The sequence below is a fragment of the Ursus americanus genome, chromosome 35 (assembly GCF_024610735.1).
Source record: "Ursus americanus isolate L20-20 chromosome 35, mUrsAme1.1.p, whole genome shotgun sequence".
NCBI classification, from domain to species: Eukaryota; Metazoa; Chordata; class Mammalia; order Carnivora; family Ursidae; genus Ursus; species Ursus americanus.
Window position 1 is genome coordinate 10958001 of NC_142161.1, and position 16794 is coordinate 10974794.

At 33.9% G+C, this 16794-nt stretch overlaps 1 protein-coding gene across 1 annotated transcript in view; it reads left to right on the forward strand.

Moving 5' to 3' along the window:
* The window catches only part of SCFD1 (sec1 family domain containing 1), a 98382-nt gene that overhangs the window by 56737 nt on the left and 24851 nt on the right, over positions 1-16794 (forward strand). The window contains exons 15-17 of the mRNA XM_045802627.2: positions 6273-6369; positions 11011-11081; positions 13093-13172. Coding sequence (XP_045658583.1) covers positions 6273-6369; positions 11011-11081; positions 13093-13172 — 248 coding nt within the window. The remainder of the gene's footprint in view (positions 1-6272; positions 6370-11010; positions 11082-13092; positions 13173-16794) is intronic.

Genomic DNA, 16794 nt, shown 5'->3' on the forward strand with positions numbered 1-16794 from the left:
ATAATGAAATAAAAACAGAATTGGTGACATAGAGTTTTAATGATAATTCTCAAGTTTGGCTTTGTATTTTCAGGCAACCAAGATTTTTAAAAAAAAGGTGATTAGGTTAAAAAATCCTTCTTATCAGAAAGGAGAATTTGTTTTTTATTCTTTTTTTAAAATTTTTATTTATTTATTTGAAGTAAGCTCTACTCCCACTGTGGGGCTTCAACTCATGACCCGGAGATCAAGATTTGCATACTACACTGACTGAGCCAGCCAGGCATCCCTTAAATTTTATTTATTTATTTATTTCAGTATATTTATTTATTTAAGTATATTTTTTTATTCTAAGCTAAGTGTTCCTTAGCATCATGATACAAAATACATTGCTCATATTGGGCATTATCTAGAATAGAGTGATGTAATGATATAGTATATTAATATCAGTTACACTCTTGTATAATTAATTTTAATATAATTTGAATTCTTGTGTAATTTTAATATAAAATAATATTTTACATTTATATTTTAATATAAAATTAATTCAATGTAGCAACTTTAATGAAAGTCAAGGGTATAATAAGATATAATTCAGGGGCGCCTGGTTGGCTCAGTCAGTTGGGTGTCCGACTCTTGATTTCCACTCAGGTCATGATCTCGGGGGATCCAGCCCCACATCAGGCTCCGCGCTCAGCAGGGAATTTGCTTGAGGTTCTCTCTCTCTTCTCTCTCTGCCCTTCCCCGCTGCTCACACCTGCTCGTGCATTCTCTCCCTCTGTAAAATAAATAAAATATTTTAAATTATTAAAAATATATATATAACTCAGTGAGAGCAGTTTTATGAATTTCCAGTGTAGTAAGGTCTAAGTTTATAACATTTTAGTATCTAGAGTGGAAAGATTGCATATTCTTTAAATAATATGTTACTACTTTTTTTCAGTTGGGCTTTTGGTAGGGATTTGATCGCAGAGAAGTTGAAGTTGCATATTCTGATTTGGGCCTGAAATGCTAGAAATTCAGTGTTCTTGTTTGAAAGAAAAATGCATCTATTTGGAAATGAGATAATCAAGTGGTAAGATTGATAGCCTGTTGTAAAAATTGAAGATCCTAACCAGGTTCCTTATCCTGACAGCGCAATCGGTGTCCATCACTGCATAAATGAATTTTATTGAAGTTTCTGAGTCACTCTGTCATGTGAACAAGTACTCCAGAGTAAATATATTCATCCACCTGTGTTATAGAACACCTTCAAAGATAATTTTATGTATTATCTGGGTTTTGCACCACATAATTTTTTATGATGGCAAACCAATTCAAACCCACCAGTATGAAATGCAACAAAATGTACACCTAAGTAGCGGAAAATATATTAACATGCTGTTTTGTTGTATCATAAAAAGCAGTTGAGATTTGGAGAATTCATTACCTTGCAGGGGACAGGGCATATAATAATAAGTAAGTAGTCACGAGGAGTTCACATTCTAGTGACAGACCAACTGCAGTCTTTTATAATACCGCATACAAGTGCTACCCACCCGGGAGGTTGGATATCCGAATACAGCACTGAAAGATGATAGGGATTAAACATGTGAAGAAGAAAGAAAGAACAGAAAGAGCTAGGTTATAAATGATCTTCAACTTAGGTATAGGTTATATTCTAAAAATTAGAGTTCTAAGTTCATCTTAGCTTAGACTATACTTTGCTATAGATAAAATGTGATGCATTGATCCCTGTTCTTTCAAACCCCATTTAATTCATTATTCGGAATATTCCTAGTATTGTCTTTCAAGTGAGAAGGGTTTATCATCCCCTCTCTCTCCTGTGAGAAGTAGGAGGAGAGGACTATTGAGATTCTTAATAGTAAAAGGAAGTATAACTCTAATCCTTCCTTTCTTCTTCTTTTTCTTTTTTTAAGTTGGGCATGGAGCCCAACATGGGGCTTGAACTAATGACCCAGAGATCAAGACCTGAGCTGAGGTCAAGAGTGAGACACTTAAGTTACTGAGCCACCCAAGTGCCCCAACTCTTAATTCTTTCTTACCTTTACTTTCACTGCTGACTTGTGCTAGGGGATAGATTTGGGGTTTGGAAAAGAGGGAACGCCAAGAAATACCACTCTAGACTTTGTCATCAGCCAGTCATAGACTGGGGTGAGGAATGAGAATTGTAGCTAGCAGTGAGCAGGGAGCACCAGAATGGTGGTGTTTGTAGCTAGAATGAAAAGAATGGTTAAGAGAAGGAAAAAATCCCTCACAGTTACAGAAAGGAAAAAGGAATTCATTTCATGCCCTGTACAGGTCATCTGACAAATGTCCCTTGGTAATGGATTTTCAAAAGACAAAATATGAATACGACTTGTACATCCCAGATGACTCTTAAGAGTTCTCCATTATTGTGAGTGAAGGGGCAAGCTAGTTTTTAAGAGTGCCCCCTTTTGTTCTATTTCAAAATAGGTTGTCACCAGTCAGAAAGGGGTGGGGGTGTGTGTGTGTGTGTGTGTGTGTGTGTGTGTGTTACGTTAATTTAATACAAATGTTGAGGTAGTGTACTGGAAAGTGAAAAACATCAGGCTTATTTTCCACTGGTTACTCTGAAATTGGGAGAAAAACACTAGAATTTTTTAAAAATCAGAATCTTCACTTAGCCCCTTTTAAAGGGATTATTGAGAAATTCATGGCTTTCAGAGTTCATATTCACTAGATGTAATTTGTATTCCATGCATAGTCCTTTGATTTTCTATAATATTCCCTTCTTACTATTCTTGATATTTATTGAAGTTACCAAAAATCTGTTTATTATCTTGACCTTGTTATTTTGTTTTATATTTTTAATTTGTCTGTTTTCCATGTAACTATTGTTATCCAAATTGTATTCTCCTTTGAACTCACATTGTATAAGAATAATTAATCTTTGGCATTACAGAAATTGTTTCTTGGTATTTTCCTTTACTTCAAGAAACTGAGAAAGGATCTCTAGATATTATATATTGGCCAAAATAACCTTTTACCACATATACATAAGTTATGTGTATTACCAAAAAAAACCCAAACGTGTACTAATTGACAAATATACTTTCTTTCATAAAGCATATACAAAAGAAGCAATAAATTGTACTTGAGGAAAATGTAATTTTCCCTACTCTTTATCTGTGGTGTACATTGGAGTCTGACCTGGATTTGAATCTCAACTCTCTACTACTTCTACTCTGGTAACCTTGAATAAATATATGTTTCTGTGTGTCTGTTTCTTCATCTTTAAAATGGGACTAATAATTCCTAGATCATAGTGTTACTTGGAGAATTAAATGAGATTATCTAAATTAGTAGTTTTAAACACTGTTCTCTGGTACCCTAGATCACTGTAGGGACATTCGATGGGTCATTTGTATCTGTTTTATGTTTAGGGTTCTGCAGAAGATTTAGTTTGAGAGAGAGGGTCCTGAGGTTCTCTGTTTAAAAACATTTGAAAGCCATAGCTGCAATTAAAGTGCCTTGCACAAATAGATCCTGAACATATACTAGTTCTCATATGCCAGTTAGGAAATCTCGACTTCATTCCTTTCCCTCCTTCATGGGAATCAGTATATTAAAATGCTAAGTTACTTTTCTTTAACTGCTTTACCGAGGTATAATTCACATACCATACAGTTCACGCATTTAAAGTGTATGATTCATTGGTTTTTAGTATATTCACAGAGTTGTGCAACCATAGCCAAAATGTATTTCAGAACATTTCCATCACCTCCAAAAGAAACTCCCTACCCATTATCAATCAAACTAACTTATTTTGGATTCTGTTTCCATTGCTTATTAGAACTTTAACTGTAAGTAAGTTGATATATCAAGAAGAAAGCAAAACAAATGAACCAATTTTCTTCACTGATTTGTAGGTACAGACATTAGAGTCCATTATGGCATTCAGCATACTTAATTTTATATATTAAATCACCAAAGACAATTCTTTACATTTTTCAGTTCTAGAAGTTCAGTTATCTGATTTCATGATTTCTAAAGATGACTACTTGTTCAGTGTGTGTCCTGCTCTTAGTTGAGAAATTCAACAAATACTTTGTCAAATACTTGTTATGAGCCAGGTGTTATATTGGACTTCTAGGGTGAAACAGTTTTTAGAAGGGTGGTATGTAAGCAAAGGAGAGTGATAAAGTGTGATCATACTATGGAGAGGTGTGTAAAATCCTGATGGTACACATTTAAAGGAGTAATAAATTCTTCTAGCCAAGAAGGAGATTGAGGGAGGGGCAGGAAGGGGAAGGAGTAGAGATTGAAAAGAGTTGCAAAGAAGCTGGTCCTTAAAGAATGAATAAAGTTCACTGTACAGGTGATGGAGGAGAAATATATTCTTAAAAAGCTAAGAGAAGAACCCAAGCCTATGCTTAGAGGACTAAAAGCATACACGATGTTTAATGAAAAGTGAGGTATTTGATTTGACTAGAGGGAACTAAATACAGTGAATAGTGGTGAAACAGAAAAGGTTGACTAGAGCAGATTGTAAGGGCCTGAAAGTCAGCTTATTTAATACCTTATTTTATCATCTTCCCCCCTCTTCTTTCCTGGCTTCACTCTACAGAGAATAAGCCTTTCCCAGTCTAATATTCAGTTCACATTAACATAGTTCCTACTGCCATCATCCTAGTTCCCCTGGAGTTATCTTTGACTTTTTTTCACTACTTTGCTTCCCATATCCATTCACATGTTAATTATTAAATATCTGTTTCTTTCCATTCCCACAGCCACTGTCATGGTCTCTTTCCTAGGATCTCTTTTCCATTTCTTGTGTCCATTTTTAATATTACATTTTTCCATTCCTAGGACTTCACCTCTTAATCTGTTTTGATACTGAAAGTAGCTTTATACAGTAGCTAAAGTAGTTCCTGTCTGAACACTGTGAAGGGCCAAAAGGTTTATAAGAAGGAAAACTCTCGTACAGTTTATTATACTCCTATCAGGAGTTGACTGACAAGGGGATTCTCTGTGTACGCATGTAGAATATATTGTTGAGTTAAAGCAAGGAACAGAAGAGTATAATATATTCCCTTTGTGTCAGAAAGCAGAGGAATATTAGGATATAGAACGTATTTTCTTATATTTTGCACAGAGAAACTGGACAACTATAGAAGAATAATTGAAGTAAATATCCATAGGCGTAGGTGTGGAAGAGAAGTTGGGTGAGGACAGGTCTCAAAGTATACCTTGTCATGTTGTTTTGATTTTTAAACTGAGTATTTCATCTATTTAAAACTCTGGCCTTGTGTGCCACTGCAGGGGAGTGGGGTTGAAGGACTCTGACTGATTTTTCTGTTACCTTATATATGAACTCACTCCTTAGTCTACCATTCAGACTTCTCCACTCTGATTATGCTATGGTGTGATCCCTTTCACTGAAATGAACTCTGTTCATGTCCCCAAAAAACTTAGAGTCAAAATACATTACTTCCTTCTCTACAGTTGGTTAACCTTATTTCATTCTGTCATTTTAGCTTAATATATTTATGTTCTGTGTTTGTATTTTGGTTCTGCATTGGTATCTCTGAGTATTCTAATTTATTTCATGAATGATTTCTACTCGCACTTAGATTGTTGTTAACACTTTCAATAGAAATCATACTTTTCTCTCTTGTATTATTGAAGCATAATTTAGCAGATACTTGATAATGATAATTTTTATTTACTTTGGAGGATCCTAACATTTTAACTTCTTTTGGATAATTTTAATAAATTTTAAGTTAGAAGAGGTATCATACAGAAAAGCTGAGTTTGACTACGTTTCCATTACCTAAAACTTCAAAGTATTAAGTAGGAAAATTAATGAAGAAAATTAGTTTTATTTAAAAACCACTGAAAATAAATTATTTAGGGTAATTTTCTGTCCAGTTAAGGTGAGAATGTGTGGATTTGCTCACTAAAAAAGTGAACATAACATGACCACCTGACATTAATTTGCATGGAATACAATATGATTTATATGCTAGTTACTAATCAATATAGTAATTGAGATTGGTGTGATTTTTACCTTTGCTAAAATATATATACATATATATTTAAATAACATGCAGTTAATTCTGAATTTATAAGTCAGATATGATAAAATAATTATTGTTTTTTACATTAAGTGTATGATCAAAAGTAAGAAACTTGAAAATAAATTCTATTAGGAAATGAACACTTGTTTTTAAAAATTGATCATAGAAAATAGAAACTTATAAGCTGAGAGGCCCATAGTTTGTTTTTATTACTCGATGTAGCCTAATCTAATATTTATTTTGAAACAGGCAAGAAAACTAGATGTATATTTTGAATATGAAGAGAAAATAATGAGCAAAACGACTCTGGATAAATCTCTTCTAGATATAATATCAGACCCTGATGGTATGTACCATAAATTTGAGGTTACTGTTTAGATTCACAACTGATGAATCCAGCATTTTCAATTTAAGTAAAATCTGAATAGAATTATTTTTTTTCCAACAACCCATGCTAATGATGAGATAACTAAATGAGTTATTTTCTGTTGAGAAGTTTGTAGCAAAGCAGTTCCTAAAGTAGAAAAATGATTTGCATTTTATTTCATTGAACTTTTCTCTCATGGTATTTAAGAACTCGTTATATTCATTTATTTAAAGAGATATATCTGAAGTTCAGTTTCTGCTGATTTTAGGAAGATTCGAAGGTATAACATTCAAAGCAGGTGTCTTTAAGTGATACCTTTCTAATTACTTTGGTTTAACCCTAAAGAGTTTCCTAAAAAGATAAATCTAAAACTGAATTCAGTTTTAAATATTTAGGGAACTTGTTTTTAAAGAAACTTCTTAATCAATCCCTTTATATTTACATTTAACTAAGTATTTGTATGTTAGATTTTCTTAAAACAAGATTTGATTCTTTGTGCTTAGAAAATGTATTGTAATTATTGCTTTCAATTATAATGATCATGGGATGCGCATAGGTTTTAGCCTCTAAAATTATCTAAACTTTAGAGATGTGATCATTTCAGAATAGCTTTCAATTCAAATCTCAGTGCTTTTCCAAAATGAATAAAAAAGTATATAAACTGTTCAGTTTATATTTTGCATACAAGTTATTTAGCTGAATGGTGATGGTTTTTGAGTTAGAGTTTGGTGTGAGTTTTAGACTTTATTCCAAGTTGAAAAATAATAAATTCCAAATTGTTTGTAATTAGAGATTCTACTCCTAAAAACTTCTAAGAAGCTATAAGAAAATGTATAAGAAGCTAGATTTGTAGTGAGAACCTAGCATTTTGAAGGTGTTTACACTTGTGATCTCTACCCCCAATGCGGGGCTTGAACTCCTAAAGGTATTTACACTTTGTAATGAAAAAATGTGAAATATATAATCCAGCCGGCACTTCAGAGCTATTCCTCGTTATTTACAATAAGTTTTGAGTAAAGCTGAAGCAAATAAATTTGTTAATAGAAAAATAATCAGAACCTTCCTCATTTTTTTCCCCTTACTTTCTCAGTTTATTTGTAAAGACATTAAGTATGGCAGAGCAAGATAGGCATTCATGCAAAGTGGAAGTCTGGTGCCACTTTAGCCCAGAACAAGATTTTGAAACCTGAGCAGGATGAGAAGGACAACCACATGTGGGGTAGAGGGAAGACTGGTGATCTACCATGAAGTGTCGAAGTCCCAGTGAAATGCTTTCACATACGTATGTGAAAACATGGTATATAAAAGCCCTAACAGATTGAGGAAGGTGACTGTACACAGGAGCAACCCACCATCAGTCCAAGTGGGGTGAGAAGTGTGGCCAGGCATGTGAGTGAGTCCGTTGTAGGGAATCAGAGCCCAAATGGAGTGAGAAGGCATCTATGCAGTCAGGGGATGGCTGCAGAGTTAGGATATTTGTTACATACCACAGACTGGTTAAATAAGTGTATACAGAGGCAACCAGGTTTCCTCTTCTCAGAGAAGGAAGTTATAAATATGGAAAGGGAGAAAACTCTAATGAGCCCTGTAATGTTGGATTGGAATTGGAGGTGCCATTGTAGACCTGTGTTTTCACTATGTATTTGTCAGAGAAATAAATATAGATATATGTATTCCTAGTCTAGCCAACTAAGCCGGGCTGGAGCAACAGTATTCCAGTGGTAAAGATTTTAGCTTATAAATACCATACTCTACTAGGACTCATTGGAGAAGTAGTTGATTCCAAGGCTGAGGTAGGAAGAGAAAGTACAAAATGAGCCTAGAACATTTTGTTGTGTCAGAAAGCAAGGAAAGTACTCAGAAAGTGATGGGACATGTCAAAGAGACCCAGAAGTCAGCTTGAAGAGGCCCCCAGTGGCCAAATCATGACATCATGAGCATCAAAATAAATAATGGTAACAGTTTATAACTCACCGAATGAAATAGGAAGCCATCAGTCCCTAGAGGTACAGTAAATGAATAAATTAAAGTTTTACAGAATATTTAGTTTCAAATTGCCTCCCTACAAATACTTACAAAGAGAAAAGCTAACTTTACAGTGGAGAAGTATGATAGAACCCTTACTAGGTAATCACAGTGAACATCATTAGTAATGAGACATACTGAAATAATGCCCCACCCAGTAGGATGTAATACAAAGAATATAGTATTTTGCTTGTGATATTCCTGCCAAAGGCATATAACTTGAATCCGATCATGAGGAAATATTCTACAAAAAAAACCAGCCTGTGATCTCCTAAAACATCAAGACCATATAAGTCAAGGAAAGACCGAGGAATTGTTTCATTCAGAAGAAGGTAACTGTATGTTATGTGGCAGCTGTACATACCACATAATTCTGAAATTGATCCTTTTGTCATAAAGGATGTTATAGAGACTAGTGGTGAAACTTGAAATGACATCTGAGGATTAGATGTTAGTAATATATCAGTGCTGATTTCCTAATTTTGATAGTTGTTATATTGAGCTTAATTGGAGAATGTCTGACATTTGGGAATGATGGGACAGCAGGTCAACAACTTACTCTCAAATTGTTCAGGGAGATAAAAAGCTTTCTGAATTCTTCTTAAAACTTTTCTCTAAGATATCCAATTACTCAGTAAGGAAACTGACTTTAAAATTGAGAGTAGTTCCAGTGGAAACTTAGGTGTGACAATAGGATCTAGGCTGCTGGTTGTAGGTTCTAGAGTACTTGCAGTTGTAAAGGATACATTTTTATAATTTCCATTTGATTCCTCTGTGATTAATACCATTATAAGCATCAGGATACTCTCCAGCTCTTACCATGATAGTATTGTTAAAACCCTTAGCAGAAATTTTGAGGGCTTTTATTAAGCCTATCGCAACTATAAAATGTTTTTCTCCTTGAGGAAGAGAATGGGAACTCTTCTTTAAGCAGAATAAGTGCCTACTATTAGAAAGGCTGTGCTGAGGAAGTTAAAAACAATAGCAAGGATCTTCAGGCCCCTAAAACTCTGAGGGAGGGAAGACTTTCTCTCCCATTTTAGGAGCGGTGGTCCCAAGAGCCTGCAACAAACCTCATTGCTTTTTTTCCCTTTGTCTTCTAACTGCTTAGTCATAGGTGCAGGAAATGCACAACGGAACAGGGTAACTAAAGCCAAAGCTTTCAGGCTGGAGCACCAAAAAGGGAAGGCCAAGGGAATTGGAAGCTACCAGGGAGATTGTAGAGAGGAAGGAGCTCGGGAAAGCAACCTCATAAAGTTGTTTATGAATTCCTGGGCTCACCCCTGAGCTGCATATACGTGAATTGGATCCTAAACAGTATTATTCCAAAGACTAAGAGTTGAAGGGCTAGACAGTTTCCCAGTTCCCATAGTGGCTATTAGATGGTTGGACAGATCCCAGTAGCACTGCAGAAGGTTTTGAAACTATAAGTCAATGATGGAACTAGGACCCACAGAAAGCTGTAGGAACTTTGGCCTGAAACCAACCAGGCTAATTACCTGCTAAACAAAAATAGCAGCTTTCTCCTAGGACTTAAGACTGTGAATTTCATAACCTAATTTTCGAAATGTCCCAGATATAGTATTTATCTATAAATATCAGAACTTTGGAAAACCCATCATTGATCTTTACTACCATTCTTTGTCTTATTCAGGGAGTAAGGATAATTTGAGAAGGGTTATCTGGATTCTGAACCATATAAAAAAATCGATGCCTCATTAGTCATGTTTTGAAAAAATTTTCCTTGTTTTTATTCTATAATAAAGTATAACAATTCCGAGTTCTTGAGTATTAGGATACACTTTGAAGTGAAAGTGCATATTGTTATTTGTTGGTGGTGAAACTGAGTTACCTCTGACCAGTGCTTTATCATTTTGCACCAGAGTACAGCCAGTAGCAGAGGGGAGAATAAATGAGTTTCTCTGTACAGTTTTGGGCTCTGGGTAATAGGAGTAGCAGATCAAACCCACTGCAAGCAAGAAATTTCTTTGAAATCTTATGTTTGTCTTAAACAATTTCAGGCAAATATTTTTTATATAATACAACAGTGTTTATTTTAATATAAATGTATTCTTTTCCCAAACCTTTTAAGTGATACAATACCCTTCGCAAAGAGACATATATATAGTGACCCTGCTTTTGAGAAGTACCGAAGTTTCATAACCCAGCGTCTAGAATGACCATACAGCTGTTTGCCCAGAACAGTCTCATTCTTATATCTGTTGTCCTTACATAATAATTACTGGCATCCCCTTCCCATCTCAGAAGTATCCTGTTTTAGAATTATATGATTACCCTACCTATGTCTGTCTTTCTTTCCTAGTTTTTATCTAAAAGGTAAATCTCTTATAGACATTTTGAAAGCTAGAATGGAGATACTTATATTCCATTCCTTTAATCCCACAGCATTTAATCTTGTTTCTATATCTGTATTGTACATGGTTATAGTTAAAGTGCCTATAATCTTAAGTCAGTTGAATCAAGAACCATATTTTATCTTATCACATTTATGTGCCTTAAATTTTTATATACTTGTGTTAACCATAATACTTAACAAGAATTATGAAAGTTTTTTATTTATATTCCCCTATGTAGCAGGAACTCCAGAAGATAAAATGAGGCTGTTTCTTATTTATTATATAAGTGCACAGCAAGCACCCTCTGAGGTATGTCCTCTTTGTTCAGTTATTGGGTAGAAGGGGAAATATTTGTTTTAAAAGTAGAAGAGCAGATCACATGGCCAAATAACTACCTCATTCCTTTCTTTAAAAGAAAAACAATTTGTTAAGGCTGTTTCTATTTACAGCTGAGTTTTATAGCAATATTTATTGTCACCAAGGGAACTATGCATTCATGAAATGTCTGACCACTTTTAAGTTGTTGGAATATGAATTGGATTTAAATGGCCAAAATTCTTATTTCTGGAAAATAGCTATGATAAACTAAGTTAACCAAGTTTGCTATTTGAAACATTGGTCTTATTTCTCATTATGTGATGATCTTAAAAGCTCTGTTTCTTTGAGCTATGGCCACTAATGTCTTCCAATGAATTCATCTTTAAAGTAAAAATTTGGTAATATTTTAAGGTTCTTAAAAACTAATGTTCGTTATAGAATATAAGGAGTTAGTTGTGAGAAAATACCCAGAGTTCCTAAAAGTTATGTAAATATTATAATTTAATTTAATGAAATTTAACTTCAGATTTATATCTGTCATATGATTCATATAAAAATAAAGTTGACATTTTTTGTATTGCAGTCAGATAATTTTATATCAATAAATTTCTCAGAATGATTGGAAAATGACAGCTTTTCCTTTCTAGAAGATTCCCCCCCCACTGGAAGAGTGGATTGTGGGTAATTTTGTTGTTTTCTTTTTCTGTGATAGGCCATCAATTGCTTTTGAAGAAGAAATAAAATTTAAGTATGTATAGGTAATTGACTTTGAAGGCAATTGGTGATTTTGGTATCAATGTTGTTGCCGGGTTGGAGACCTGCTAACTCTCTCTAATGTTAACTTAGTGAAATTTTACTGGATGAGCAACAAGCAAAAGAATTTTAGAATTGTAGAGATGACATCTAGAATGATATAATTGTTATAAACTTCTTTCCTTCGCTGGTAGCATTTTTTTTTAAAGTCTGGTAGATCATAACACTTCTTTTGGTCAAAAATCTCTGTCATGTTAAAACAGTAAACTAAACCCAGTATTTGCTTTAGGCAATTCTGTTTTATTGTGGGTATATAGCTTTTATTTTAATTCAATATGAAAGTGTAGTTTTCTTTTCAGAAGTATCTCATACCTATATCTTAGGGGAGTCTTACAGGGGTATATATATAGGATTATAGCCTATTTATAATATTTTCTTAAGAATTTATGATTTTAAAACTTAATTCCACATTCCCTTAACTTGACCATGTTATTTTATTTTTATTTATTTTTGGTATGGACTGTGTCTTTTCATAAGTTTAAGTGACCATTAAGAGGTTTAAAGCAAATTATGACTACTGAAGTCAGCCCGACAGCCCCAAAAATGCAAAGTAGTAAACATCTCTGGTTGAAGGTGAGCTTTACATTTCTATCTTGTAAAATTTTTTTAATGGAGTCACCATGATGGTAGGCTCTCACAAAGTGCAGGAATTCAACTAAACTTGCTCATCAGGAAATAAAAATAGCAAGAAAGAGAAAACAACAGTTTAAAAAGTGTAAGACGCCTGATACTCAGTTAATGAATTTGGACCACCGGAGTGCATGTGAGAGGGGAAAACCTGAATCTGAATTTCCCTTCAGTCCGTGTCATGTCACAATGTCCCCTTGTGTTTCTGGTTTTAAAATATTCTTGGTTGAGTCAAATGTTTCATTTAGTGCTTATCCCAAGGAAAGGCAGTGTATTTCAAAAGTGGAGAAAAAACTGGCTCTGTTGGACTCACTGAGGGATGACGAAATACTGGATAGGTGCTTTGGGAGCCTGTCAAAGGTAATTTTCATTAGATGTGATTTTTGTCTCAGGTGCTCACTTATATACTCATTTAAAATATGACTCCACTCTGCTTGGGTGCCTAGAATTTAAACTCATGCCTTTGGTCTAACTTTTTGATTAATCAAATAATAACAAACAAAATGGTCTTCTCTTTCACAAAAGTAAAATTTTTTATGATACCGTTCTTTGCTTATTTCAGGCTGATCTGGAGCAATACAAAAAAGCTTTAACTGATGCAGGATGCAACCTTAATCCCTTACAATATATCAAACAGTGGAAGTAAGTTTTATTTTTTTCTTATATAAGGGAGTACAGTGGAAATAGAGTTCCCAAGAAAATGGCAGTGTTACCAAGAAATTTAATAGTACCTTTTTCTTTTTTATTCAGTGGCATAAATATTTCCCTATCTGACCCTCCCTGTCCACAACTTAAAATTACATAAAATGGGGGCGCCTGGGTAACGCAGTCGTTAAGCGTCTGCCTTCGGCTCAGGGCGTGATCCTGGCGTTATGGGATCGAGCCCCACATCGGGCTCCTCCACTGGGAGCCTGCTTCTTCCTCTCCCACTCCCCCTGCTGTGTTCCCTCTCTCGCTGGCTGTCTGTCAAATAAATAAATAAAATCTTAAAAAAAAAAAATTACATAAAATGGTGATAATGTTCTTTCCTAGACAGGTTTGTATTTTCTTCATTGATAAGAACATTGAAGACTGAAATGTTTGGGTCAAATGTCTCAAAAACATTAGAAGAAAATTTTAATTTCACTAATAGAGAAATGGAGATTAACATAGGGCAAAGATTTAGTGAAGTGCTGTGCCAAGGATATAGGCAGGTTAACTGGTGCATTTATATTCTGCTATTAAAAACATAAATTGTCAGAATTTTCGCTAGATGGTGTAAAAATAATTAAAAAAAAAAAATCTTTGACCATACAGTTCTGCTCTTAAGGTTTTATCCCAAAGAAGTAATTGGTGTTGTAAAATCTTAGAAGCAGCCAGCCTAAATGTCCTACAATAGGAATTTCCATAAGATACAGTACAATTGAAAAAAACATGTTGTAGAAGACTTATTTAATATAACACTGGAAATGTATATGTTACATGATAAAGTGAAAAAATAGTTTATAACACTATTCATTGATTTCATTGATTCCTCTTCTCTATGCCTAGGGATTCTTCTAGACATTGGAAATACAATAGTGAACATGTGGAAGCCCCTATGCTCACTGAATTTACATGGAGGGAACAATGAATCAACCAATAAGCAAAAAATGAACAGAATAATGTTAAACCATACTAAGTGATAAAATAACACCAAGTGATAAGATTTTTTTTTTTTTAGATTTTATTTAAATTCAAGTTGGTTAACTTACAGTGTATTATGAAGTTTCTGGGGTAGAATTTCGTGATTCATCAGTTGCATATAATACCCAGTGCTCATTATATCAAGTGCTGTCCTTAATGCCCATCATCCAGTTACCCCATCCTACCCACCTCCACTCCAGCAACCCTCAGTTTTTCTTTATAGTTAAGAGCCTCTTATCGTTTGCCTCCCTCTCTGTTTTTATCTTACTCTATTGTTCCTTCTCTTCCCCTATGTTCATCAGTTTTGTTTCTTAAATTCCACATATGAGTGCAAGTGATAAGATCTTAACTTGGGTGTGAGAGTTAAATTTGTCGAGAAGATCAGGGAAAGTCTCTGAGTAGGTGATACTTGAGCCAAAACTTAGATGACAATTTTTACAATAATGATCTCTATTATCTATACATTTATCCATCCATCTCTATGTGTGTATATGTGTATATGAACATACACATATGATTACATAGCTGAAATGACATACATTAGAATGTTAATAGTGGGTAACTCCAAGTAGTAGAATTTTTTCATTTTGTGTGCTTTATTTTCCAGATTTTCTACAACAAACATTACCGTCAAAATATTTCTTAAAGTTATTAAGACTACAATTTTGAATAGCTTTCCAAGCTCAATTGTATTAATAAATGTGCCAAGTTGTTATCAGGGGTTATCTCTGAGTTTTTGAGTTTGAGTGCTTTTTATTATCTATACTTTTGTTTGCTTTTTCGGATTTTTTTTTTATGAGTTTTTTTTTTTTAAGATTTTATTTTTAAGTAATCTCTACACCAGACATGGGGCTCAAACGTATAACCCAGGGATCAAGAGTTGCACACTCCACCAACTAGAGTGTCAGGCAGGCACCTTCTTTTTTCTTTTTTAAGTAATCTCTGCCCCCAGTGTGGGGCTCGAACTCATGACCCCAAGATCAAGAGCCACATGCTCTACTGACTAAGCCAGCCACACACACCTCCTTTTTCAAATTTCTTTTTATTTGACTGTGTTCTTCCAGTAAGAAAAACATACAACAAATGTCTATTTAAAAAGAGAAACTGAAAACTGCCTTCTACAATTTTTATAATACATATCCTTTAGACATTTGGCTGTGTGGCATATGTCATTGCTTTTTAACATTATGATTTGTGTGGAACTCCGTAATCAAACATTTGTTGTTATAAGAGGAAAGCCAGTCTTGGGCATCATTTTATATAGTTATAAAATATGTAAGTTCTAACAGTTTTTTTCTAATTATGAGTAATACCACTTTTCAAAGAAAATTTTAGAAAACTCAGGTATAAAGTAAAAATTTACCTGTAATCTCATCATCCAGAGCCTACAACTAAACATTAGCATATATCTTTTTATATGCACATTACACGTATTTTTTAAGTCTTGACAATCATATCTATCATATAGATAGTTTTGTATTCTAGTTTTCCATTAACTTTCAATTTACCTGTTGTTTGTTTTCTTAAATAGTGGTTTTTTAAATTTTCTTCAGTGGTGATATTTATTGTTTACATAATGTTCAGCCATAAAAATGTACCATTATATACCTTCTTTTTTTTTTTTTTTTAAAGATTTTTTATTTATTTATTCGACAGAGATAGAGACAGCCAGCGAGAGAGAGAACACAAGCAGGGGGAGTAGGAGAGGAAGAAGCAGGCTCATAGCGGAGGAGCCTGACGTGGGGCTCGATCCCACAACGCCGGGATCACGCCCTGAGCCGAAGGCAGACGCTTAATTGCTGTGCCACCCAGGCGCCCCTATTATATACCTTCTTTATTATTTAGATATAGTTGATTCTAGTGAAAAAATAAATACTTGCTGAAGGCAGAAATTCTAGTCTATTTCTGAAAACATTTGATTCACATCCTCCTTTCTGAACAAGATTGCGATTTTTGTGTTTGGGATTTCTCTGGTGGTATTATCAGTAAATTTTGTCCAGATTGAAATATAGAGTATTTTTAGCATCTTAACTATCACATCTTAGTGATTCTCATTCCTTTTTTACTCTCATGAAATTTTCTCATATTTAAGTAGACTTTTTTCCTTTTATAAAAACAGTTGAAATAATTAGGATTATTATAATAGAATATTGGGTCACATGAAAATATTTATGGTATGCTGTTAAAATGTTATAGAACAGTATTTGCAATATGATATCAATCTTGTTTTTGAAAGTCTATATGTTATATATACAAATATCCAAGGATTAGAAGAATATACAAAAAAAAAATCCTGATAGTGATCCTTAAAGTGGTAGGGTTCTCTTGGGAGCATACTGTTTTCTGGATTCTCTACAGTGAACATATTCTCAGAAGGGAAATATTTTTAAAAATATATCTAAGTGCCATCTTTTTGCCCAGCCTTCAAGAATTCTGTAGTTTAGTTAATTAGATTCTGAACATTTAGAAAGACTGAAAATAAATGACTATATGCAATTAAATATAAAAGCGTGTGTCGTAGAATGTAACTCTTAAAAGGAGAAATCATTGGGTAGTAAAATTAGAATAGTGTTAATGAAGAAAGTGGTTTTGAACTGAG